Below are 24999 nucleotides of genomic sequence, written 5' to 3'. Positions count from 1 at the left end.
TAGAGAAAGTGAAGCGACAGTGGCCTCTGGTGGACGTGAGCAGAATTACAGCCACTGTGGAGCCTGCTGGCAGGGCCTTAGGGGCACAGAGGAGCTGGGGAAAGTGTTCTCTCACCTAAAACGCCCCTGACTGTGACCTGCCAGTTCCCCCCGCACCCCCGGCCCCTTATCAGAGGGCAGGCCTCTCACACCCAGAACCGCTAACCGGGCACCAGGATATGGATGTGAAACCTTCACGAACAAGCTGCGAGCAAAGCCCAGCCGCAGGGGGCCCATGGAGACTCGGCAGGGCCTCTTCTGTCCCTCCCACCGCACAGAGCTGCTGGAGGGACGCTGGGCTGCAGGGGGTCCCTCCGCTGAGCCCGCGCTCCCCGGGGTCTGCACAGGCCACTCACTGCCACGGCCCGGGCTCGGCCCTGGGAGAGGGAGGCAGGCAGGCTGCAGGGTCAGCTGGCTCTTCGGGGGCCCTGGGCAGCGTGCTGGGCCTGCTCAGCCTCATGAGGTTACTGGCTCCGGGGGTAGAGCGTCAGCGGAGGACTGAAGGGTCCAGGGTTCCAGTCCGGTCAGGAGCAGGTCCTCGGTGGCAGGCTTGATTCCCAGCCCGGCTGGGGTCCAGGCAGGAGGCAGCCAATCGATGCATCTCGCTCACATCAATCTTTCTCCTCCTGTCGCTCCCCTTCCCTTCCACTCTCTCTAAACTCAACAGAAAAGTACCCTCAGGTGAGGATTGACAACAAAGAGGCCACGGAGCCACGGGACTGGCAGCCAGGCCGCCGGCCCCCACGCCTGTGCTTTGGCATCAGCTGTGCCTCGCCAGCCTCAGGGCTCTCTCCTTCGCCCCGTGGAATATTCTGTTTTTAAAAGGCTCCTCAGAATCACCTGTGCACAGAGCGGCCCCCCCTCCCCCCCCAAGACGCCACAGAGGCAGAATCAGCAACCTTCGAGGCCCCATCTGTCCCCGGGAGGCCCCGGCCTGCTTCTCTGGGCAGAGCCCCCACATCAAGGGCATGGCCCCCCCCCCCGTCTGAGAGGGGCCTCCCCGGAGGAGGTGCAGGGCAGGCAGAGTGGGGCAGGGCGAGGCTTAGCTGTGAGAAGCCCTGGCACCTAACTTTTCCTTTCCCTCAAAGACCCCCGCCCCTCCGCCTGCTCCGCGGGCAGCGTGTCCGTGTGCGCGTGGAAAGGAGACACGAAACGACGCCAAAAAAGCGAACCTTTTAATAAAAACGGCTCATAAAAATCCTAGTAAATTTCAAAGAGCAAGATATGTCTCATACATTTATAAAAGCGTTTGGTCCTTTACAAAAGGCGCGTTTCACGCACACACACCTCTTTACAGCCCGACAGGAACCCGCTGCAGCGCAGGCCTATTGCACAGAGGCTCCCAGCTCCCTCTGGGTCTCTTCTCAAAACCAGACTCACGTTTCTCGGTAATAAATAACAACGCAGTGTGGGGTTCGCTACTTAAATACCTTTAAGACCATTTATTTCTCTGCCTGAGAAGGGGCGGGGGAGGGTCCACAGGAACTGAACCAGCCTCGCAGCCGTCCAGGGGAGGGGAGCCCTGAGCCCCCCAGCCCGCACCGCCCGCTGCCCCTTCACAGACGCCTGCCTGCGGGGAGGGCCGCCGGCCGGTGCGGACGGAGAGGGAAGACGGAGGTTTCCGACAGGCGCCATCACCACTCAGGGCCCGCACCTGTCAGAGCCGCGTCAGAGAGAAAGTGCCGGAGCGCGGGGAAGGAAGGAAGGAAGGAACTGAGCGGAGGAAAGTGCTCGAGGCAGAGGGAGCACCAGGCTCCCGCCCCCCAACGGCCCGGGCCTGGCCCCCTGCAGGCCCAGCTGGGCGCACACAGAAGCCCGGGAGCTCGCCAACCGTGGTCCAGGCGGCCTCTCAGAGGCGGTGCCATGCTGGGCTGGCAGCACTTCCTGTCACCTCTCGTCGCAGGAAGTGGGGTTCCCGTCACATCCTCTATCGCGGCGAGGCCGCCCACGCCAGGCGGAACCGGAGCAGCCTTCCCAAACCCTGCTGCTCAGCCACCAAAGCAGACCGACACCAGCATCACGTGGACCAAGAGCGTGGCAGGGGCACGGCTGAGCCGGGGGTGACGGGCGAGCCAGGGCGTTGGAGCAAAGCCAGCGAGGGCCTCTCCGGCACCGCCCGCTCAGCCTCCCGCCCGCACCGCCCTCAGAACAGCCACGGACCCGCCGGTGTGCCCTGGCTGCAAGGGCACCCGCCCACATCCCGCAGCCCCTCCCACTCGAGCGGGGCCCGCCGTGCCGTAGCCGCCCACCCAGGATGAGCCCGGGGCCGGGAACCAGAGGCTGTGAGGCACAATACAGGACACGCCTGGGTCCCTGGAGGCCGGGCCCTCCCTGGTGGAGGAGGCAGGCAGGCCCAGCACGGGGCTATTCCCAAGCCGGGAGGAAGCCAGGGCAGCAACGATCGAGAGAAAACACACGGACGCTCGGGCCCCGCTTTCCTGCCTAATGTGACCCATCGTCCAAACGGGTGCTGAGGCGTCAGCCTGCCTAATCCCGGGAGAAGGTGCAGGGGGAGGCGTGGCAGGGAGGCCGGGGGCGGGAGCGCAGCGGGGAGGACCCGCTCGGCCTGCCTGTGCATCTAACCCGGGACACTGGGGTTCTCCGAGTCCATGAGAACACTTAAAATCTGTACGACCCTTTAGACAACTCAACTCTCTATTCAGCAGCGGAGACAAGACCGGCACAGACGCCTCTGACAGGAAGGTTCTCCTTTAAACAATTTGCATAGTGAACGCTGGAGAGGGAGGTGACACATCTGTTACTGAAAACCCTTTAAAACTCCGAGCGGAGCCACGCCTGTGGGGGCGGAGCCGGGGCCTGCGCTGTGCGGCTCCCGTTTTAAGATGGAGGAAGGAATCGAAGTGCACGCAGTGCAGGTGGGCCCGTGATGGGGGTGAGACTCCCCCTTCCTCTGGGCTCAGGTCCCCGAGGCCACGGGAGCAGGTGAGGTTCGCACCCCTGGCTCGGCGAGGGGCCCTCGTTTGGCCGGGAATGGGAGACAGGAGGAAGGGAGACAGCATTTCAGCACAGGCTCCTCCTCGGAGCCAGCCCAGCAGGCGGAAAGGCCGGGACTGGCCAGGAAGCTGCAGACTCTTCCGAACACGCCCGCCCCACCCACCGTTCGTTCCCCATCCCGCCATGTGGCTACACAGAACATGCCTGTTGGAGCCACGGCGGCAGCTGTGACCACGTAAGGCACTGGTCGCGGGCACCGGCTCCCTGACTCAGGTACTTGGCACGAGACACGGAGACAGACACGGACACGGTCGGAGCTGAGCATCCTGGTCCGTGACCACGTGGCGGGCGCAGCAGAGGCAGGCTCGGGGTGCTTCTCTCCCCAAAAGGCACCTGGTTCTGGGGCTACGCAGCCCCCAGGCAGTCCCAGCGACGGTCAGACACGTCCGGGGTCCCCCTCGAAGCTCGGTGCGACGCCGCCACGGACGGCTACTCGTCAGCGCAGAACCGGCAACACGGCGAGGGCTCCGGGGGCTAACAGGCCGCTGATGGCTTCTTCTCCCCACGTGACCCACCGTCACGGCGACGCTGACACCGGGAGAGCCCAGTGATCCGACGGAGAGAGGACGACAAAGGCAGCAGGCAGGGAGGCCGGGACGCAGGCCTCCGCAGGCTCCATCCACAGGCGCTGACGGGGGCGGCCACACGGTGTCCGGGCACGGAGATCGTCCGTGGTGCCGATGGCATCAGCAGCTCCTCTCACCTCACATCACACCCGTAAGAAAGCGGCTTTTTATTGACAGAGAGAAACACTAGGGAAGCAGGACACTGCTGGACGCGGGCGAGGAGCTGACAGGGTCCCGGCGTGGCCGGCGTGGCGGATGCCGCCTTTGGTTCGGGCGGCAGGGCCCAGAGCAGCCAGCAGTCAGATCAGGCCGACCATCTGGTCGATCTGGCGCATGTAGACGCTCTTCAGGGGCAGCGAGTACCTCCTCTCGTCGGGGACGCGGTTGCACTAGAGAGAAATGGGACCCCGGGAATTTCCAGTTAAAGATCGTGTGCTGACCCGGCCAGTGCGGCTCAGTGGCTGAGCCTCGACCTATGAGCCAGGAGGTCACAGGTCAATTCCAGGTCAGGGCACAGGCCCGGGTTAGGGGACTGATCTCCAGGAAGGGGGTGCAGGAGGCAGGCGATCAATGATTCTCTCTCATCACTGATGTTTCTGTCTCGCTCTCCCTCTCCCTTCCCTTCTGAAGCCAATAAAAAAGTATAAAAGCCCTCCACATGCTGAGCCTCTCGGCCGGGCACTGCAGCCGGCTTGCGTGTCCCGGGTGAGGCAGGTGCTGGCAGCACCCTGGCCTCTGCCATGAGATGACCCGGCCGCGCCCCCAGAGGTGACCACCGGGGCGCTCCCTGGAGGAGTGGCACCCGCTGGGGCACTGGGGTGGGGGGCGCCCTCGCCTCCCAGGGTGCAGGCGGACCCGGGAGGCCGACGCCCACCACGTGCGCAGTGGCCGGACTCTGAGCGCGCGGGGTCTGCAGAAAGCTCGCTCTCTGGGCTCCTGGGCTCCTCTGGCTTACGTTCCTCTCGGCCACGGCCAGACCCTAAGGCACGCGTGCATCTCTGGGGGTGACTGGAGGCCGCGCCCCCTCGGAGGAGAGCGAGGTCAGGACCAAACGTGGTCCGGAAGCACCACAAGGAACACATCCACTGGGACGCACCTCGCTGCTCCTCATCCTCGAAGAGTCTTAACAAGGCCCTCAGCTTGAACCCGCATCCTCCCACCCTCCACCCTACTTCACCCCCACCCTGCGCTTCCCCTGCCTGAACCTCCTCCCTGCGGGGCCTCCTCCCCTCCAGGACCCACTGAAAGGCCAGCTCCTCCGGGAAGCCCTCCAGGCTTTCCCCGCAGGTGCCCTGTGTTGACAGCTCTGTGGCTGCTGGGGAGGAGCCGGTCTCCCGAGCAGCCAGGACCTATCAGAACCGGGCCCCTGGATCGGCTTGTGCCCGGCGCTGACCCCAGAACGAGGTCTATACGTGAGCGTAGCCATCGACCCCTCGGCCAGAGTGGCGGCCACCGCTCCGCGGCTCCCTCGCCCCGGCGCCTGTGACCGCCTGTTAGTCAGAGGCGCCTTCTCCGTCCACCACAAAGCGACCCCGAAAAGCAACTCACGTTGGAGCTGGAGTTGAGGGCTCTCAGGTCGGGGGCCGCCGGCCTGTGCAGGGACCCGGCCGCGCGCCCGGGCTCCTCGGGGAAGAACTCCTTCCACGGCGCCTCCCGCAGGTGCCGGTCCACCGACACCACGTGGCCCTCGGTGGTGAACATGTACCGGGTGCCGGCCTTGTGCACCGGGTTCTCCTCGTCGAACAGCTGGCGGAGGAGAGCGGTCGGAAGCTGGCGGACGACCTCGGCGCCCACCCCAGGAGCTGCCACCTCGCTCTCAGGGGCCCACGGTCCCAGCGGCTGCGGGTCTGAGGCACCTGCTTCACCTCAGATGTCCCCCGGCCAGCGCCCCAAGGCCCAGGCCCAACGCCACGGAATACAAACCGTCACCACCCTTCGCACTCCCTGCCATTTCACATCTCCGTCTGCTGGACGTGCCCCTCCACGCACGGTCAGGAGCCGCGGGGGGCCTGCCGTCCGCGTCTGCCCGCTGTGCCCGCTGAGCCCGCGTCTGCCCGCTGTGCCCGCGTCTGCCCGCTGTGTCCGCGTCTGCCTGCTGAGCCCACTGTGCCCGCTGAGCCCACTGTGCCCGCGTCTGCCCGCGGTGCCCGCGTCTGCCCGCTGAGCCCGCGTCTGCCCGCTGTGTCCGCGTCTGCCCGATGAGCCTGCGTCTGCCCGCTGTGCCCGCGTCTGCCCGATGAGCCTGCGTCTGCCCGCTGTGCCCGTGTCTGCCCGCTGTGCCCGTGTCTGCCCGCTGTGCCCGCGTCTGCCCGCTGAGCCCGCATCTGCCCGCTGTGCCCGTGTCTGCCCGATGAGCCTGCGTCTGCCCGCTGTGCCCGTGTCTGCCCGCTGTGCCCGTGTCTGCCCGCTGTGCCCGTGTCTGCCCGCTGTGCCCGTGTCTGCCCGCTGTATCCGTGTCCCGGGCAGCACTGTGTGGCCTGCCCGGCTCCCCGCCGCCTGGGGCCCCACGTACCAGGTACAGGTACTTGCAGGTCTCGCTGAGGAAGAAGCTCTCCATGCGGTCCTCCTTGGACTTGTCAATGACGTGGTGCAGCGTGGCGTACCCGCACCTGCAAAGCAGAGTCAGCCCTGCCGCTCCCGGAGCGGAGTCCGTCCCGGAATACCAGCCCCACCGGCAAATGCCACGGTAAACAGGCTACGCCCGGTTTCAGCGCTGCCCGCCTTAGCCGAGCCTGCCTGCACATTCGTTTAAAAACGGATTTGGCAGCCCTAACCGGTGTGGCTCAGTGGATGGAGCGTCGGCCTGCGGCCTCAAGGGTCCCAGGTTCGATTCTGGTCAAGGGCACATGCCTCGGTTGCAGGCACATAACCACCTAACCAGTAGGGGGTGTGCAGGAGGCAGCTGATTGATGTTTCTCTCTCATTGATGTTTCTAACTCTATCCCTCTCCCTTCCTCTCCGTAAAAAATCAATAAAATGTATTAAAAAACACACACAACAGATTTGGCGGCCGAATCGCCAGGTTGGGGAGGGGGGGGGCGGGGGCTGGCAGGTTTGCTGAGAGCATACCTAACATCGAGAAACGACTGGGACGAATTCAGGATGATTAACGTTTTCCATCCTAATATTTATAAACCTGACGTATTATTTGGAAAGTCTAAGACGACAGTTTATAAAAAATACTCAGGACGTGCTGCTCGGTAAACATGCAGGTCACAAAACGGAAACATCTTTTCTTATACAATACATGCATGCACACACGCTACATACGATACATACAAACGATGAGCACACACGTAAAGTCTGTGCTCCTCTCTGCACATGGCAGCCCAGGACAGTCCCAGTGTGTATTTTACGTGAGAAACGGGGAAGTTACTTGGGAAGAATTCAGTCCCGCAGTCTGCCAGCACCCGCCCCCCCCCAAGGGACCCCAACTTCCCTGCAAATCAAGATGAGGCCCCGCCCGCCACGTGACCATGTGAGAACCCCATTCTCCACCCCACCCCCACCCCCAGCAGCTCCCCGGGAACCGATCCCACCAGCAGGAGAGGAACGGGGAGAACTCACTTGACTTTCGTGTACTTTTCCAGACTCTGCAGGATGTCCATGCCCACGTGGAGGTAGAAGGGGTTCTTGGTCGCCTGGAGAGGGGAGAGCGTGAGCCAGCTGGGCGGGGGGGGGACATGCCACAACCCGCAGCACCGCCCGCAGCGGGCGTCTGGGTGAGGAGTCACGGCCACAGGAGGCGCAGGGCCCGGCCCGAGGGTCACAGCGTCCAGGGCTGAGTGTCAGCTCCCGCCGGCTCCCGTGGCTGGGCACACCTGCCCGCCTTCCTGAGCCACCAGCCAGGCCTCCCCAGTGCCATCTGAGCCCGCCAGTGCCCGCCCTGCCTCAGAACTCCCCGCAGCCTGAGCCTCTGCCCAGGCTCCGCACAGCCTCCTGGCGGCGGCTCTCGGCCCTCCGGTCGCCCAGCTCAGCCCGGGCCCGGAGGCTCCTTAGGAAAGGGTTTGCTGGGAAGGTGAGACTTCCTCCAACTGTTTCACCGGTGAGGGTCAGCTTTTTTATCCTCACCTGAGAATAGTTTTCTTCTGGTTTTTTATTTTTATTTTATTATTATTTTTTAATATATTTTATTGACTTTGTACAGAGAGGAAGGGGGGGAGAGAGAGAGAGAGTTAGAAACATCGATGAGAGAGTCATCGATTAGCTGCCTCTTGCACACCCCCCACTGGGGATGTGCCCACAACCAAGGTACATGCCCTTGACCGGAATCGAACCCGGGACCCTTCAGTCCCCAAGCCGATGCTCTATCCATTGAGCCAAACTGGTTTTGTCTTGATTTTTTTTTTTATAGAGTAAAGGGAGGAGGGAGGAGAGGGGAGAGAGAGAGAGAGAGAGAGAGAGAGAGAGAGAGAGTGGGAGAGAGAGAGAGAAAGCACCGAAAGAGACACCCGGACTGGCTGTCTCCCTGCCCCCCTGCCCCGACCAGGCCGGGGCTGAGCCTGTAAGCCATCCCCGCCCATGTGACGCTGACAGCAGACGCCCGGACAGGTCACTGTCAGAACGACCGGAAACGAGAGCCCACACCAACCAGCAGGGGCTCCCGAGAGCCAGCCCCCAGGCCCCAGCGGCCGGCGCCGAGGGCCAGCCCGCACCTGGTACAGGAGGTAGGTGGACTCCACCAGCTCGGGCCGCAGCGGGTAGAAGAAGACGTCGGGGGCCTGCAGCTGCCAGTTGTAGCGCTCGGGGAGCGCCCCGTAGCGCTTCCAGATGGCGTAGTAGAAGGCGTGCAGGCAGATGGCGTCCTCCACGTCTCCGATCAGCACCTGCGGAGGCACGGCCGCCGGCTAGCACTCAGGCCCACGGCTCCGGCTCCCCTCCCCACACCCACCCCCACCCACACCCACCCCGGCTGGAGAGAACGCTCCGGCTCCCCTCCCCACACCCACCCCCACCCCGGCTGGAGAGAACGCTCCGGCTCCCCTCCCCTCCCCACACCCACCCCGGCTGGAGAGAACGCTCCGGCTCCCCTCCCCTCCCCCCACCCACCCCGGCTGGAGAGAACGCTCCGGCTCCCCTCCCCTCCCCACACCCACCCCGGCTGGAGAGAACGCTCCGGCTCCCCTCCCCTCCCCCCACCCACTCCCCCTCCCCTCCCCCCACCCACACCCACCCCGGCTGGAGAGACCGCTCCGGCTCCCCTCCCCACACCCACACCCACCCCGGCTGGAGAGACCGCTCCGGCTCCCCTCCCCACACCCACACCCACCCCGGCTGGAGAGGACGCTCCGGCTCCGCTCCCCACACCCACCCCCACCCCGGCTGGAGAGACCGCTCCGGCTCCCCTCCCCTCCCCACACCCACCCCCACCCCGGCTGGAGAGAACGCTCTGGCTCCCCTCGCCACACCCACACCCACACCCACCCTGGCTGGAGAGAACGCTCCGGCTTCCCCTCGCCACACCCACGCCCACCCCGGCTGGAGACAACCCAGGGCAGCGCCAGAGCAGGAGAGGCCTCCCCAGGGCACCAGCAGGAGAGGCCTCCCCAGGAGGCCGGGCACGGCACTGCAGGGCGTCGCTGTGGTCACAGACGGACAGCGAGGGGCACCCGAACACGATCGGGCCACTTTTCGGGCACGGCTTCCCCTCATCTGTGGCCCCGTCCAACATCCTGGAACTCACTCCACCACAGAACCAGACACGCCCTGCCACTGCCCTCCGATCCGAAGGCGCCGGAGCAGGCGGCCAGGGGAGGGAGCGTACCTGCAGCCCCGGGAAGAAGGCCTGCAGCGAGTCCATCCACGTGTTCATCAGCCGCCCGCTGAACATGTCCACGTTGACGTACAGCGGGGGGTCCCCCTCGCCCTCGTTGCAGGCCTCCCGGCTGCAGGGAGAGCGCGGGTGAGCGGATGGGACAGGCCAGGCTCACCCCCGTGGCCCCAAGTTCTGCTTCCATGGCGTCAGCAGGAGCCTTCCTCCTACCCCCCCTTTTTAAAAAATATATTTTATTGATTTTTTACAGAGAGGAAGAGAGAGGGATGGAGTTAGAAACATCGATCAGCTGCCTCCTAAGAACCAGCTGGGGACACATGCAAGAAGCCACTGGTGGGTGTCTCTCTCACCGATGTTTCCTCCCTCCCTCCCTCCCTCCCTCCCTCCCTCTCAAAACCAGGACAAGCTGCCGCTCCCACAGCATGAGTGGCCGAGAGCGGGAGGCACTCGGGGGCTCCCACGGCAGCCCGTGTGGGACGGGTCCAGGCGGAGCCCCGAGCGAGACCTCAGTGAGGCCAGGGGAGACGCCAGGCCACCGCCGCCGCCGGATGCACCGCTGAGCAGGGTCCAGGCGGTTTAGACCGGCAGAGGGAGGCGGGGCCAGCCTGGCTCTCAGAGGGGACAGGCCAGAGTAAAGGTCCACAGCGACTCAGTGGCCGCCCCGCACGGCGCTGTGCCGGCCTGTCACCGAGAACAGGTCAGGAAAGCACACGGTCTCTCCCCGAGGGAAGCCGCCTACAAGAGGCCCGAGTTGCCGAGACCCCCAGCCGCCGGCCGGCGGTTCTGGCCGCGGCCGTACCCGCGGCGCAGGTAGCTCTGGATGCTGTGGTAGGCGGCGTTGAACATGTCCAGGTCCTCCTTCTCGCCGAAGAGGATGTAGGACTTGAGGAGGTACTCGTAGAAGGAGTCCAGCCCGGCGCCCAGGCCACTCTGCTTCCCCACCCAGTGGCCCGTCTGGATGTTGACGACGTTGCCTGCGGACGCGGACCGAGTGGTCAGGCTCCCGCTGTCGGGGCAGGGAGTGGGGCAGCCCCTTCCGGGGCCCCTGCCCCAGCACAAGGACGGGGAGCTGGGCCCTCAAACTGTCCTCGTTCCCAGGTAGCTCAGCAGCAGCAGCCTGAGCCTGATGCCAACACGGGACACACTGAATGCGAAAGGGACGGTGTCCTCTGAGCAAAGTCCCCGGAGGACACTGGGGGGGCAGACACTGAGGGCCCATCGCTGAGGGGTCACTTCTCAGATTCAATGGTTCAGGGGAGGGGAGAGGGGAGCGCCCTGAGGAGGGGAAAGGAATGGGGCTCAGGCGGGCAGTCCCATGGCTGGAGGAGGAGGAGGAGGAGGAGGAGGAGGAGGAGGAGGAGGAGAAGGGATGGGGGCCCAGGTGGGCAGTCCCGTGGCTGGAGGAGGAGGAGGGGGAGGAGGAGGAGGAGGGGAAAGGGAAGGACAGGGCCAGGTGGGCAGTCCCGTGGCTGGAGGAGGAGGAGGAGGAGGAGGGGAAGGGATGGGGGCCCAGGCGGCAGTCCCGTGGCGGGAGGCGGCACACACCTAGCAGCCCGGTGCCGCTGCTCCGGAGGCTCCACAGCGCCTTCACCGCGCGGCGGGCCACCCACTCGAAGGTGGAGTCGCCCAGCAGCCGGCTCAGCATCCCGAACTCCACCAGCAGGGAGCCGGCGCCGGCCGTGCACGTCTCGTTGTTGCTGTCGGGGGGCACCCCTGTCTTCAGGTTCACCTGGGGACGGAGAGACAGGTTCGTGGTGCCTGGGCGGCGTGGCGCAGTGGATGAGCATCGGCCTATGAACCGAGAGGTCACCGTGCGATCCCGGTCCGGGCACAGGCCCGGGCTGTGGGCTCAGTTCCTGGTGTGGGGAGTGCAGGGGGCGGCGGCCGGTGATTCTCTCTCATCACTGATGTTTCTCTCTCTCCCTCTGAAATCAATAAAAGTCTTAAAGTAAAAAAAAAAAGGGGGGGGGGGGTTGTGGCAAAACTCAAGGAACCTGCAGGGCCGAAACCGGTTTGGCTCAGCGGTATAGCATCGGTCTACAGACTGAAAGGTCCCGGGTTCGATTCTGGTCAGGGGCAGGTACCTGAGTTGCGGGCACATCCCCAGTAGGGGGTGTGCAGGAGGCAGCTGGTCGATGTCTCTCTCTCATCGACATTTCTAGCTCTCTATCTCTCTTCCTTCCTCTCTGTAAAAAATCAATAGAATATATATATTAAAAAAAATTATTGATACTTAAAAAACAAAAAAGGAACCTACAGGGCCGGCAGGCCAGGCCCCACCCCTAGAATGAGTTGTGGGGGTCAGATCCCCTCCTCGCGCCAGGCTGGAGGAGCTCGGGAGCTGCAGACACACAAAGGGGAGGCCTGCCTAGGAGCGGGGCCGTGCGGTCACGTGTTTGTGGGCGCTCCCGTGCTCCCTCCTCTCAGCCTGGGAGAGAAAGGCCCAGCGAGGCGGACAGGCCGCTCCGTTACCGTCACCATCACCGTGGCGCCGGCCGGGCCACTCTCTGCCGAGCCACGGCTGACTCACGTCCCAGGAGTCCTGGGCTCGGCCAATCAGACCGCAGGGACGGGCTCTCCCTCCAGGGCTGGCATTTACCCAGCAGGGAACGTGCTGTCTGTGCGGCTCCCCGGGAAGCAGCCGTGGGGCGGTCATAGGACAGCCCCAGCTCCGACAGCCACAGAGGGTCTGGGAGAGGTGCCCCGGGGAGGCAAAGACACCCCCCACCGCTCACAGCGGGGATAACCTCCCCATGGAGGGCGATGCTGAGCAGAACACAGCTCTGTCCTGAGGAGATCAGGCAGACACGCTGTGCGCCCGCACGCAGTAGGTGCTCAGCAAACGCCGAGGAACGGAGAAACATCTGCATCGTAGGCAGGGCCAGGTTCTCTCTCAGACACAGCCCCTCTCCCCCCAGAGGTCTCCACCGGGAGCCGGCCGAGCGGCTGCTTACCCGGGGGTAGGGAATCCCGGTCTTGGTGTTCTCGAAGGCCGGCAGCAGCCGCACGGCCAGGTCGTGGGCCATGTGCAGCAGCTCGTTGTCGTAGTCCTTGATGGTCATGTCGCCGAAGGGCTGCTTGGCGTCCGTGATGATCCTGTGGGCGGACAGGAGGCTGCCCAGGACCCTGTGGTGGGAGGGACACAGGAACGGCCGGATCGCATTCGCCGTGAAGGCACACGATCCTGTTGGAGAGACAAAGCCACCCCGACGCTGCCTGCGCTCGGGGGGCGGGCCCGGGCCCCGGGGGCTCCCCAGCCCGGAAAGAACCGCCTGCTCTCAGTCACCACTTTACTGACAGGAAGTGACGGGGCACTCATCTGGGGGCGCGGGGGTGAGGCCGCGGGAGGTAACAGCGAGGTCTGCCACCTCAGCGCTCAGTGGGGCGGCAGGGGAGGGGTGGCCGTGCGGGGGGTTGGGGGGGGCCTTGAATCGCTCTCAGGTGAACACGACCTTTATGCTGAGACATCGCGCTGCTTCCCTCACGTGGGGGAACGCGTAGATTCTAAGAAACAGAGCCGACAACAGAGCACAGGTGAAATCTCTCGCTCTGGCGCCGAGCATCGGAGGAGCCATTCTCCAGCCTCTCCAGGAGGCGAGGGAGACCTACTCACAGGGAGCCCAGCCGAGGGCCGTGTCTCTCAGTGATCTGAGCAGGGTGTGACTCTTTCCAGAATGAACGCTTTCCTAACTTCAACGTGACCTCTGGAATACTACACAGTAACCAAATTTCAAAAAGTTTAAGTGAGCCTGGCTGGTGTGGCTCAGTGGGTATGGATCTATGAACAGGAGGTTAGTTTGGTTTCCGGTCAGGGCACAGGCCCGGGTTGTGGGCTCCATCCCCAGTGTGGGGCGTGCAGGAGGCAGCTGGCCAATGATTCTCTCTCATCATTGATGTCTCTATGTCTCTCTCCCTTTCTCTCTGAAATCAATAAAAATATATTTTTAAAAAGTTTAAAAGAGCCCTAACCGGTTTGGCTCAATAGATAGAGCATTGGCCTGTGGACTGAAGGGTCTCAGGTTCGATTCCAGTCAAGGGCATGTAACTTGATTGCAGGCACATACCCAATAGGGAGTGTGCAAGAGGCAGCTGATCAAAGTTTCTCTCTCATCGATGTTTCTAACTCTCTATCCCTCTCCCTTCCTCTCTGTAAAAATCAATAAAATATATTTTTTAAAAAGTTTAAATGACAGAAAAATAGTCATGATACATCGAGCTCAACAGGTAAAGTACAGCTGGGCCCGGAACGGAACGCATGCCCCAGCGTCAGTGGCACACACGCAGGAGGAAGCACAGCCAGGCGGGGAGCAGGGCCCCCCTCGGTGGCGGCGGCGGCGATGGGCGCCCATTTCCGTCAGAAATTCCCGGCGTTTCCCAGGACACCGCGAAGGAAGGACACGAGCCCAGTCCCGCGTGAGGGCCCCCTCACCCCCGTCAAAGCGTGTCTTTCCGGCCAGTCCAAAGTGCGAGGTCTCTGACCCGCCGAGTGAAGGGTAACGTGGCCGGTGCCATGCGGCCTCCGTGGACTCTGCCTCGATCGTGGCCGGTGCCGTTCCCGGGAGTGTCTCCCCACGGAGCCGGCGCCGGCACTTCCGCCGCCTCACCTGATCGTGGCCTCGAAGACCTGCACGGTGGAGTCCTTGTCGAACGACACGGTGTTGATCACCAGCTTGACCGCCTTCTGGAACTCGGACGCGTTTCCCATGATCTGTGGCAGAGGGGCGGGCTGAGGGACGGGCGGCCGGCCCTCGCCGGCACCTGGTGAAACCCGTGAGCTCTGGGGCGCCCCCCGGGACTCCCGCCGGCCTTGCCTCCGACTAGGCAACCCCGTCCGCAAACGGTGGGACTGAGTGGAACTGAGCATCGTTCCTCGGCACCATTAGCCCTCCCTTCCCCTTCCCCTCCCCTCCCCTCACTCAGGTGGCAGAGTTCCCAAAATTCCGGGAACGAGTAAAACTCTGCCCCCGAATGGAAGAAACAGAACTGAGACCTTCCCTCCTGCACCTCACACACACACACACACACGGACACACACACACACACACACACACACACGGACACACACACACACACACACACACACGGATACACACACACACGGACACACACACACACGGACACACACACACGGATACACACACACACGGACACACACACACACGGACACACACACACGGATACACACACACGGACACACACACGGACACACACACACACGGACACACACACACACGCACGGACGGACACACACACACGGACACACACACGAACACACGGACACACACACACACACGGACACACAGACACACACACACGGACACACACACGGACACACACACACACGGACACACACACACACACACGGACGGACACACACACACGGACACACACACACACACACACGGACACACACACGGACACACACACACACACACACACACACACACGGACAGCTCGGTGCCCGGCTCCCAGAAGACCCAGCACCTAGGAACGGCGGTGGCTGTGGCCCGGGTGTTTATGTGGAGAAATAGGAGTATTATCTTTTGGAGCAAAGCACAAGTCCAGGACATTCAAAACAAAACACAAGAGACAATCAGCTCGGTCCCTTTAAAAACACACTCTGGCCTGCCGGCCGGCGAGCTCAGTGGTTGAGCTCCATCCGTGAACCAAGAGGTCGCTGGTTGATTCCCGGTCAGGGCACATGCCTGGGGGGGGGGGGGGGGGGGGGCCTCGATCCCCAGTAGGGGGCGTGCAGGAGGCAGCTGATCAATGATCCTCTCTTCGCTGATGTTTCTCTCTCTCCCTTTCTCTCTGAAATCAATAAAAATGTAGTAAAAAAATTGTTACGACAATCCTGGAACTATGATGACATCGTGAAGACATACACACACAAAACAAGGAAAAACAAACCACCTCTGAGACACAGTTCTCTCCGGTGTGCCTTATGCCCAGACTCCCTGGTCTGTGGACCTCGGCCCCTCACTGTCCCTCCCCACCACAGGCAGAGCGCGGACAGGCGGCTCGGCTCCGGCCTGCAAGCTCTTTGTGAAAGACGGCGCCACCGCACGGGGGCTGCTGCGGGCCGGCCGGGGGCCTTGCCTCCCAGGGCTGCTGCACACCCGCGGAGCCCATCTCACATGCTCCCGAAGGAAGGAAACCTCAACAGACGTGCGAGCCCAGCAAAGGCCGGATGTTGTGCAACGGAAACCACGGGGTCTGTTTCCTTCCAGATGCTGGGCAGCACCCTGCCTGTGGGCAGCACCCTGCCTTGTGGGCAGTGCAGCTGCCGGTCTGGTCTCAGGTTGAGACGAAGGCGAAGACGCAGTGAGGTCACCCGGCAGGTGGGAGGCCCTCTCTCAGGCTGGGCTGGACAGGGAGGCAGACAGGTGCCTCTGAGATGCCGGTGTGCACTGGGCCCAGCCCTGGGACAGACGTGCAGACTCCTGTCAGTTCCCTGGGGACAGACTCCTCTTCTCTGAGAGGATGCCCTGGGGTCCGGCTGGGACCCACTGGCGCCGGAGAAAGTCACTTTGCACACACACTGCTAGAGCTGGGAGTGCGGTGGGCGACAAGGAGAAGGCCTGAATGCCACACGCGCGGCTGGGACGGAAAGCAGGCAGGGCGCGGGCGGAGTCCCGCTGTGCAGGAGTCCCGGGACGCAGTTAAGCAGCACTTGTGGCTGAGTCAGCCTGCTAACTCCGACAGCTCAGTCCCTACAGGTCAGTCCTCCCACAGGTCAATCCTCCCACAGCTCGGCCCCCCCGACAGCTCAGTCCTCCGGGGGCCAAACAGACTGGTCTGGGCACATGGGGTTGGGGTGGCGGACGAGGGGGTGGATCAGAGATGCAGGAGGAGGTCCGGGGAGACAAGGGCCTGGCAGCTCCTCCCGGCTCCCCATTCCACGGGGCCCAGTGGAATGCCAATGAGCTCTCCGTTCTGGCGCCTGTCCTGCGAGCGATGTGCTGGCCGGCGCTGATGCAAACCTCGCCAGCATTGCACAACGCACTCACAAGCTCAGGCCAGAAGGAATGTGCTAAGGGCGAAGGCTGGCTGGATGCGCAGGCAGAGACCCGAGCCGTCCCCTGGGAGCCGCACCAGGTGGCAGAGGCCGGAGGCCTGGCACCACCTGCTCTGCAGCCGGTCACAGGCCTCCTGTTCCCGTCAGTGGGGGGCACGGGCAGCACCGAGGGGAGCCTGTGGGTCTGTCCAGAGCACTGGCTGCGAGGTCAGGCCCTGGCAGAGGCCTGAGCTCAGGGCCGCACGGGGTCAGGGGACTGACCGACCCTCCGCTCCTGTCTTTTCCTCCTGAAACTTCCCTTTTCCTGCCGGGAAGGTTACGGTCACTGTGGCGCTAATAAATGCTCTTTGGATTCTCTGAGGCAATAAAATAGTGCAAAACGGAGGAAAATGGGTTTCCCCAAATCATCACATTTTCCCTCATTTCATCTGCAATACTTTTCTTGCTCTGGGCGTCAAGGCCACGAAAAGAAACCACAGTGAAGGCCTGGCCGGTGTGGCTCAGCGGTTGAGCTCCGACCTATGAATCAGGTCATGGTTCGATTCGGGTCACAGGCTTGATCCCCAGTAGGGGACATGCAGGAGGCAGCCGCTCAAGGACCCCCTCTCATCACTGATGTTTCTCTCTCTCTCCCTTTCTCTCTCAAAAAAAAAGAAAAAACAGAAACAGCAGTTATGAAATCTAGGGATATATTTGGAGATCAGGTTTCCTGGAATCCGTCCTTGCAGGGAGCTAGTCACCCCCCCAAACCCCTCGGTTGGTGAGGAGAGCTGCGAGGCTGCGGACTTACTGCCAGCGTGTCCAGCGCGTCCACGAGCGTCAGCGAGTAGTTGCCCAGCACATCGTTGATGTTCAGGTTGGAGCTGGAAGGAACGGAGGCGCCGTGTTAGGAGGAGGGACAGGGACCCAGCACCGTCAGCCGGAACCTGCCGGCCACGCTCATCACCCGGGCCCGCGCAGGCGGGAGCGGAGGCCTGGCCGCCTCAGGTGGCTCCTTCACCCCCAAGCACGTCCTGGACAGCCACGGCGTGGACACTGTCACGTGGGCACTATCAGGAGGGAGACCCCGGCAGAGGCAGGGGCAGTGCCGAGTCCTGCCGTCCTGAACGCCATTTCGTGGCCTAAGCGCTCCCCCGTTCAGCTTCCAGTAGCCCCGACTTTAGATCCTTCAAAGCAGAGAGGGGAGCCCTGCCCCGTCTCCAGCTGGGACATCAGACCCTCCAGCCGGCCACACCCAGAGGGGTGACCCTCCAGCGCAGTCTGAGCTTCTCATCGCCTTGGCCTCGGGGATAAGTGAACTTCAGGCGTGTTTCACTCACACTCACCCCGTGGCCCCGTGGCCCCGTGGAGGCTGAGAGAGATAGAGAGCTAGAAACGTCGATGAGAGAGAAACACCGACCAGCTGCCTCTTGCACACCCCCTATTGGGGATGTGCCCGCAACCAATGTACATGCCTTGACCGGAATCGAACCTGGGACCTTTCAGTCCGCAGACCAACGCTCTACCACTGAGCCAAACCGGTTTCGGCCTCTTTGCTTTTTAAAAACATATTTCTATTCACTTCGGACAGAAAGGGAGAAGGAGAGACAGAAACATCAGTGATGAGAGTCACTGATCAGCTGCCTCCTGCACGCCTTAGTGGGGATGGAGCCCGCAACCCGGGCCTGTGCCCTGACCGGGAATTGAACCGGGACCTCCTGGTTCTTAGGTGGACGCTCAGCCAGGAGGCCACGCCGGGTGCCGCTCCCCTTTCTGAAATAACCTGGAGGCCCAGCGTCAGGGCTGCAGAGGCGAGGCGGGGGGCGGAGGGCAGTTCTGCGTAACAGACGCCGCAGACACAGCAGTGCGAGGGCCGGAGGGCAGGGAGGGAGCAGAGGCTCAGGATCCTGGTCCCAACCCCACAGCCCAGAGCAGCCACAGGAGCTGGGAAGGAGGGAAGGAGGGGGAAATCCAGTGACGTTTAAGGACCAAAGGGTGAGCCCAGTTCCATCGTCACTGGTGTCCAGTCTCCCACCAACCAGACCACGTTCCCTTCTCCTGGGGACACAGACGGGCCTGGTGGAAGCAGGAGGCCGCTCACCACGCCCTCTGGTCTCCTCAGGCCCCACTGCTGGCTGGGCTGGGCCTGTTAGGCCACTTAATCTAGGGCAGCCTGCACAGCGCAACTTCAGGCCGCCCCAACCGGTGTGGCTCAGTGGTTAGAGCGTCAGTCTGCGGACTAAAGGGTCCCGGGTTCGATTCCGGTCAAGGGCATGTGCATTGGTTGTGGGTACATCCCCAGTGTGTGTGTGGGGGGGAGGTGCAGGAGGCAGCTGATGAATGTCTCTCTCTCATCGATGTTTCTAGCTCTATCCCTCTCCCCTCCTCTGTAAAAAACCAATAAAGTATATTAAAAACACTCCAGGTCCACGTCTTATATCTATCTACCCACCTACTTATCTACTTACTTGTTTAAAACCTTACCCAAGGACATGTTTTCATTGATTTGAGAGAGAAAGGGAGAGAGGGAGAGAGGGAGAGAGAGAGGGAGAGAGAGAGGGAGAGAGAGAGAGAGAGAGAGAGAGAGAGAGAGAGAGAGAGAGCGAGCGGGAGGGAGAGAGAGAGGAGAGAGAGAGAGAGAGAGAGAGAGAGGAGAGAGAGAGAGAGAGAGAGGGAGAGAGAGAGAGAGAGAGAGAGAGGGAGGGAGGGAGGGAGGGAGGGAGGGAGAGAGAGGAGAGAGAGAGAGAGAAGAGAGAGAGAGAGAGAGAGAAACATGGATGGGTTGCCTCCTGTACAAACCCCAACAGAGGACCGAACCTGTAACCCAGGTATGTGCCCTGACTGGGAATCGAACCCTCAACCCTTTGGTGCCAAGGACCATGCTCCTACCACCTGAGCCGCCGGCCAGGGCTGGGCCGTCGTTAAGCCGAGCTTGTGCGGAAGGCCATACAGGCACCGGCCGCCCCGCCCCTCACCAGCCACGAGTCCGACGCCCACGGCCGAGGAGCCGCCCCACCTGCCCTGCCAGGCGTCCACTCTCTGTCAACGCCCAGGGAGCCGGGGTAACAACAAGCCCCCGAGGGCACACGTGTGTGAGGTAGAGGTCCCTACCAGGCAGGGACACGCTCCGGCCGCCCCCAGCCCCAGGCTGCCGTCGGTCGCTGCTGAACCTCACGGCTCTGCTGCTCGGAAGCCGAGAGGCCTCCAGCCAGCCCCCTCGGACACGGTCCCTCCACCTGGCACCCAGCTCGCGAGTCCTACGGCCTCCTCGCCCCCTGCCCATCACTGCCCACCTTCCCAGTCTGACTGTGCCTCTCCTCCCAGGCAACACCTACAACAGCCCAGTTTACTTATTTATTTTATTGATTTCAGAGAGGAAGGCAGAGGGAGAGAGACATAGAAACATCAGCGATGAGAGAGAATCCTGTATTGGCTGCCTCCTGCACACCCCCCACTGGGGAACTAGCCCACAACCCACGCATGTGCCCTGGACCAGAATCGAACCCAGGACCCTTCAAGTCTATAGGTCTATGCTCTCTATCCACTGAGCCAAACCAGCTAGGGCTGGACCCAGTCTTTTTTTTAAAAAATATATATATTTTATTGATTTTTTTACAGAGAGGAAATCAATCAGAGAGAAACATCGATCAGCTGCCTCCTGCACACCCCCTACTGGGGATGTGCCCACAACCAAGGTACATGCCCTTGACCGGATCGAACCTGGGACCCCCCTCAGTCTACACTCTATCCACTGAGCCACACCAGTGAGGGCCAGGCCCAGTCTTAGAATATTTTTCCACCCGATGTCCAAGCTGTCACTCCAATGAACAAAGACACTTTGTCCCAGTGAAAACACGCGCTGGCAATGCCCCTTCTCGCCCCTCAGAGAGCTCAGGCATGCGTTCAGACTTTTAATTCTTTCCGATCAAATTTCGGTCCACACTTCCAAAATGTGCCGGAAAATAAAAAAGAAGGGAATAAAGAAAAGGGCAGGCTCCACACCCCTCTGGGCCGCTCAGTGGTTAGAGCGACGGCCCAAGCACAGAAGGGTTTTGGGTTCGCGTACCTGGGTTGCAGGTTCAATCCCCAACCCTGGTCTCTCTCACATCCATGTTTTGTTTTTGTTTTCTCTCTCTCTCCCTTTCCCTCTTTCTCTTCCACTGGGGGGGGGGGGGGGGAGAATCAGTGAGAAAATAGCCTTGGATGAGGATTAACCAACAAACCCTCTTCGCCTAAACCACCACTTATCGTGAGTCCGTTTATGCCAAGCCACGGCGTCGGTGAGCCCTCGGATTTGTTCTCTGGAGATGCTCCCGCCCGGGCCAGCCGCCTCGGTCCGCTAAGTCCTCCCGCCAGAGCCCAGCGCCCCGCGCCAGGCTGGCTGGCCGCACACACTCCCGCCGAACCGAACCGGGAGCCGAACCAGCGACGCAGAACCCGGCTCTCCCCTCTGTGGCCCCCCTCCTCTCCCCGCCCGGGAACGGTTAAGGTTCTTATCGCCCAAACAGAGAAGATGGAAGAGACTCACATCCACGTATGAAACCAACGCCCCACGTTCACCAGGAACTGCCGGTGCCGTGGAGGCGAGGGCACGGGGTTCAAGGGCTTGGTCATAAGGGGGAGGGGGGTAGACAGGCGAAGGGAGACGAAGGAGGATGAGTCCATCGGGGAAAGTCACCCTCAGACAGGCCAGCGGCATCACACAGGCCTGGGCCCTGACCCGGGGAGGACAGGATCTTAGAAAGAACGAGGCCACACGAAGCCAGGGGCGCCTCGGAACGGGTCGGTTTGGGCGTTTGCTAACTTAAGACGTGCTCTTTCTGTTTGAATAGCAATAGGGCTGGGAGAAAGCAGAGAAAGGTCGTGTGCCCAAGACCCGGACTACTGTCCACAGGATGCAAGACAATGATATCCAAAGGGCTGGAAGAAACTCTGTGTTTGGCCCTAGCCAGTTTGGCTCAGTGGGTAGAGCACTGGCCTGTGGACCCAAGGGTCCCGGGTTCAATTCTGGTCAAGGGCATGTACCTCAGCTTCAAGCTGCTCCCCACATCTGACCCTGGTGGGGGCAGGTGCAGGAGGCAACCAAATCGATGCGTTTCTGTCTTTCCCTCTCTCTTCCACTCTCCCAAACAATTAATGGGAAAAACATCCTCAGGTGAGGATTAAAAAAAACAAGAAAGAAACTCTGAGTTGGGAAGCTCTGACCCGCATGGGGGGTGTGAGAGGAATCAGCTTTGCATAGCAATCGGTGGCCGAGACACCTGCTATTTTTAGAGTTCAGGTTTTATGACTCCTCCAAGTTAACTGCTCACCCCGCCCCAAGACAAACAAGATGGCCAGATAAGCCTGGAAAAAGTGGAACTGAAAAATAGTGTTCAGCCCAGGTTTTGTTTCTGGACGTTTTCGGTCTGACGCAGACAGCTGTGCCGCACAGCAGCTTTAAAACGAACCCTAAGATACACTCGAATACAACAGTCACCGGAAACAACAGTCACGGGAATACTGTGATTTTAAACAGACCGGAAAGGTTTGGTTACAGGTGGCTTACCTGGGTGTGGATGTGCCCTATTTTGGAGCCAGAAGGACCAAGCTCGGGTTCTAAACTTTTCTTGGAAAAGCTAACGCCTGGAGGGAGGGAGGAGGTAAGGAGGCAGGGGAGGGAGCAGAGGGCTCTGAGCACTCTGGAGGGTGGGCGTGAGGGTCCACTCCAGGCCCTCTCACCTCCTTTACCAACGACACCCCTACCAAACCTGGCCGCCCGGCCGCCCCCCCCCTCCCCCACCGGCACGAGCTTGCCAACAGCATACATGTCCCAAAGCAGCCCGACCTCAAGGCCCCACACTGTTACTGCACACTCGAACCGAAACCCTGGCCGGCAGGCTTCGCCCCGAGACCGCGGCCTGCGCCACCCACAACCACGTGGGACCAGCAGGCCGACCCCGGCCGCCTCCCCTCGCTGGAGTGGGGTCCGGGTCTCAGGGGGTCCCTAAGGGTCATGAAGGCCCACAAAACTGGCACCCACTTCCTCCCCGACCACCCGAGTCCCAGCTGATGGCGTGAGCCACCCAGGTCCTCGTCACAGCCCCCTCGGGCCCACCCTGAAGGGAAAGGAGAAAGCGGAGCCTGTGCGGGGTGGGCCTGTGCGGGGTGGGCCCTGTGCGGGGTGAGCCTGTGCGGGGTGGGCCCTGTGCGGGGTGGGCCTGTGCGGGGTGAGCCTGTGTGGGGTGGGGTCTGTGCGGGGTGGCCCTGTGCAGGGTGGGCCTGTGCGGGGTGGGCCCTGTGCGGGGTGGGCCCTGTGCGGGGTGGGCCTGTGCGGGGTGGGCCCTGTGCGGGGTGGGCCTGTGCGGAGTGGGCCTGTGCGGGGTGAGCCTGTGTGGGGTGGGCCCTGTGCGGGGTGAGCCTGTGCGGGGTGGGCCTGTGCGGGGTGGGGTCTGTGCGGGGTGGGCCTGTGCGCAGTGGGCCCTGTGCGGGGTGGGCCCTGTGCGGGGTGGGCCTGTGCGGGGTGGGGTCTGTGCGGGGTGGGCCTGTGTGGGGTGGGCCCTGTGCGGGGTGGGCCCAGGGAGCTGTGAGGAGGACCTGGGTGGTGAGAACCCGCCCAGAAAGTGCCCTGCAGTCTCTGAACTTGAGGAAACAGCAGAGACAGTGGGCACTTCCTGAACAGGTTCTCACCCCTCTTGGGATCCCATGAGCTTTAGGGGGGGACATACATGCTCCCCACACGCCTATGTCTGCTCCGTAACAGAGTGTGGGCAGGAGCTGGCGTAAAAGAGCAATGAAAGAGACCTGGCAAGCTTTTGGGCTTTCTGTTTTCCAATTGTAACGTTTCTCGAAAAGTTAAGACCAGAAGAAAACACATGGGCATCGAGTCCAGGAGCCTCAAGCAAGACAACTCATGAGTTCCCGCCACCTGCACAGACCCAGAGCTTGTTTTCAAAACTTAGTAAAACTTTTGAGAGAGAGAGAGAAGGAGAGAGAGAGGGAGAGAGAGAGGGAGAGAGAGGGGGAGGGAGGGAGACATTTATATGTATGAGACTGACAGGAAAGGGAGGACACTAGCTCCTCGGTGTCCTCTGGGTTAGGAAGGCCCGTCTTCTGAAGTTCACCTGGGGTGTGACCTTGCCTCACTGCAAACCGCGCTCTCCAACGGCCAACTCAGGGCATGAACGTGCCGATACACAAACCATTGAAACCCTCTCCCAGCCCCGTTCCCGGCTGGGCTTCCCTTCCAGCCGTCAGCACCCGGCGCTGCCGCTTCTCACCGGGTCGGGGGACACCCGGGCCCGGGGCCACCACAGGGTGTGCGCCCAGGGGCAGCAGCCACCGCTCCCGCCCTCCCGCCCCGGGAGCCAGGAGGGAGGCGGCCGCCCGTCTGGCCCGACAGGGTCAGCGAGAGGCAGGCCGCTCCCGGGCGGGAGCCCTTCCGGGTGCGCTGAACCCTTGGACTCCGAGGTCGGCGCAGTGGCCCGGGAGCTCGGCCTGCGCCAACAGGGCTGGCCCACCTGCCCCAGCCCCGCCGCCGGCGGGGGTCCGGGAACCTCACCCGGGCACCGGGCCCCCCGACCCGGGCCGGGCTCCCCTCTCCCTCCCGCCTCAGCCTCAGCCCCGGAAGCAGCGGGTCCTCAGGGAGCAGGGGAGGGGGGCTCCAGCCCCGGCTCTGGTCTCCCATTTCTAACAGGGAAGCCAGGCCGAGGGACAGCTTGTTTCCAAACTTCCTTACAGGGGGTTCACGTCCCCGCGGCTCCCCGCACGGAGGAGGCGGAGATGGGCGCTGCCCTGTCCCCGGGGCCTGAGCCTCGGTCTCCCCAAATGCCAGAGCCCGCGCGGCCAGCTGCCCCGGCGTTCCTCACTTCCGGGCCGGCCCGGCCGCACCCCAGGTCCCGGAGGCCTGGGCGGGGGGTTTGTCCTGATGCGGCGGCCGGGACCCTGGCGCCCTGGCACCCGGGGCCCCGGGGGGAGGTACTCACGGGTCCCCGCGGTCCGGGCCCCGGCCCCCGCAGTCGATGGGGTTGAGCTCGTCCTGCGGGAAGGCGTGCGCCATGTAGTTGTCGTAGCCGAAGACGAACATGCCGCGCGCCAGGTCGCGCATCCGGGCGCGCAGCTGCGGGGGGAAGGCGCCGCTGTAGCGCCGCTCGTACTCGTCCGGCCCGCCGCCCCGGCCGCCCAGCACGGCGCCCCAGTGCGCCGGGCCGCACACGCCCGGCCGCCGCCGCGGGGCCCGCCCCGCCGCGCCGGGCCCCGGCCGCCGCCACGCCGGCCCCGCCGGGCCCCCGGGCGGCTCAGCGGGGCCCGGGGCGGGGCCGCCGGGGCCCGTCAGGCGCGGGAAGCCGAAGCTGAGCGGGAAGCGCTGGTAGAAGCCCATGCTGGGCCCCAGCCCGAAGACCAGCCACAGCGCGCCGTGGAGGCCGAGCCGCAGGAGCAGCAGCCCCAGGACGAGCGCTCGCCATTGCATGGTGGCCGGGCGCCGCGGGCATCCTCCCAGCGCGCGGGGCCTCCGCCGCCGCCACAGCCGCGCCGCGCTCCCGTGCGCCCGCCGCCCGCTCGCTTTCCCTTTAAGGAACTCCGGGGTGACGCACCAGGAACCGGCCCATTGTCCCCCGCCCCCGGCCCTC

The 24999-nt window shown here is 63.0% G+C and overlaps 1 protein-coding gene across 2 annotated transcripts; it reads right to left on the bottom strand.

Annotated features, from left to right (window-relative positions):
* Positions 1-1197: 1197 nt before the first annotated feature.
* On the bottom strand, positions 1198-24974 carry EDEM1 (ER degradation enhancing alpha-mannosidase like protein 1). 2 transcript variants are annotated; one of them, XM_036432137.2, is made up of 12 exons: positions 24355-24964; positions 17202-17274; positions 13998-14101; positions 12348-12519; positions 10939-11122; positions 10193-10367; positions 9385-9505; positions 8276-8446; positions 7188-7261; positions 6133-6229; positions 5169-5366; positions 1198-4009 (listed from the first exon to the last, which is right to left on the bottom strand). In XM_036432137.2, exons 1-12 carry the CDS (start codon positions 24837-24839, stop codon positions 3920-3922), a joined length of 1944 nt encoding a protein of 647 aa, XP_036288030.1. In that variant the 5' UTR covers positions 24840-24964; the 3' UTR covers positions 1198-3919. The 2 variants fall into 2 exon arrangements, with proteins under 2 accessions (XP_036288030.1, XP_045435472.1); XM_045579516.1 differs by lacking the exons at positions 1198-4009; positions 5169-5366 and having other exon boundaries at positions 6176-6229; positions 9385-9599; positions 24355-24974.
* Between the last annotated feature and the right edge of the window lie 25 nt (positions 24975-24999).

The sequence above is a fragment of the Pipistrellus kuhlii genome, unplaced genomic scaffold (genome assembly GCF_014108245.1).
Source record: "Pipistrellus kuhlii isolate mPipKuh1 unplaced genomic scaffold, mPipKuh1.p scaffold_m20_p_11, whole genome shotgun sequence".
In the NCBI taxonomy this organism is placed as follows: Eukaryota; Metazoa; Chordata; class Mammalia; order Chiroptera; family Vespertilionidae; genus Pipistrellus; species Pipistrellus kuhlii.
Note: the sequence above shows the minus strand (reverse complement) of the source record. Positions and strands in the feature narration are given on the sequence as shown.

Coding starts and splice junctions, on each gene's coding strand:
- EDEM1 (XM_036432137.2), bottom strand. CDS start 24,839: ATGCAATGGCGAGCGCTCGTCCTGGGGCTGCTGCTCCTGCGGCTCGGC. Junction 7,262..8,275: donor CCACCTACCTCCTGTACCAG/GTGCGGGCTGGC, acceptor TCCCCTCTCCAG/GCGACCAAGAACCCCTTCTA. Junction 6,230..7,187: donor GAAAAGTACACGAAAGTCAA/GTGAGTTCTCCC, acceptor TCTGCTTTGCAG/GTGCGGGTACGCCACGCTGC.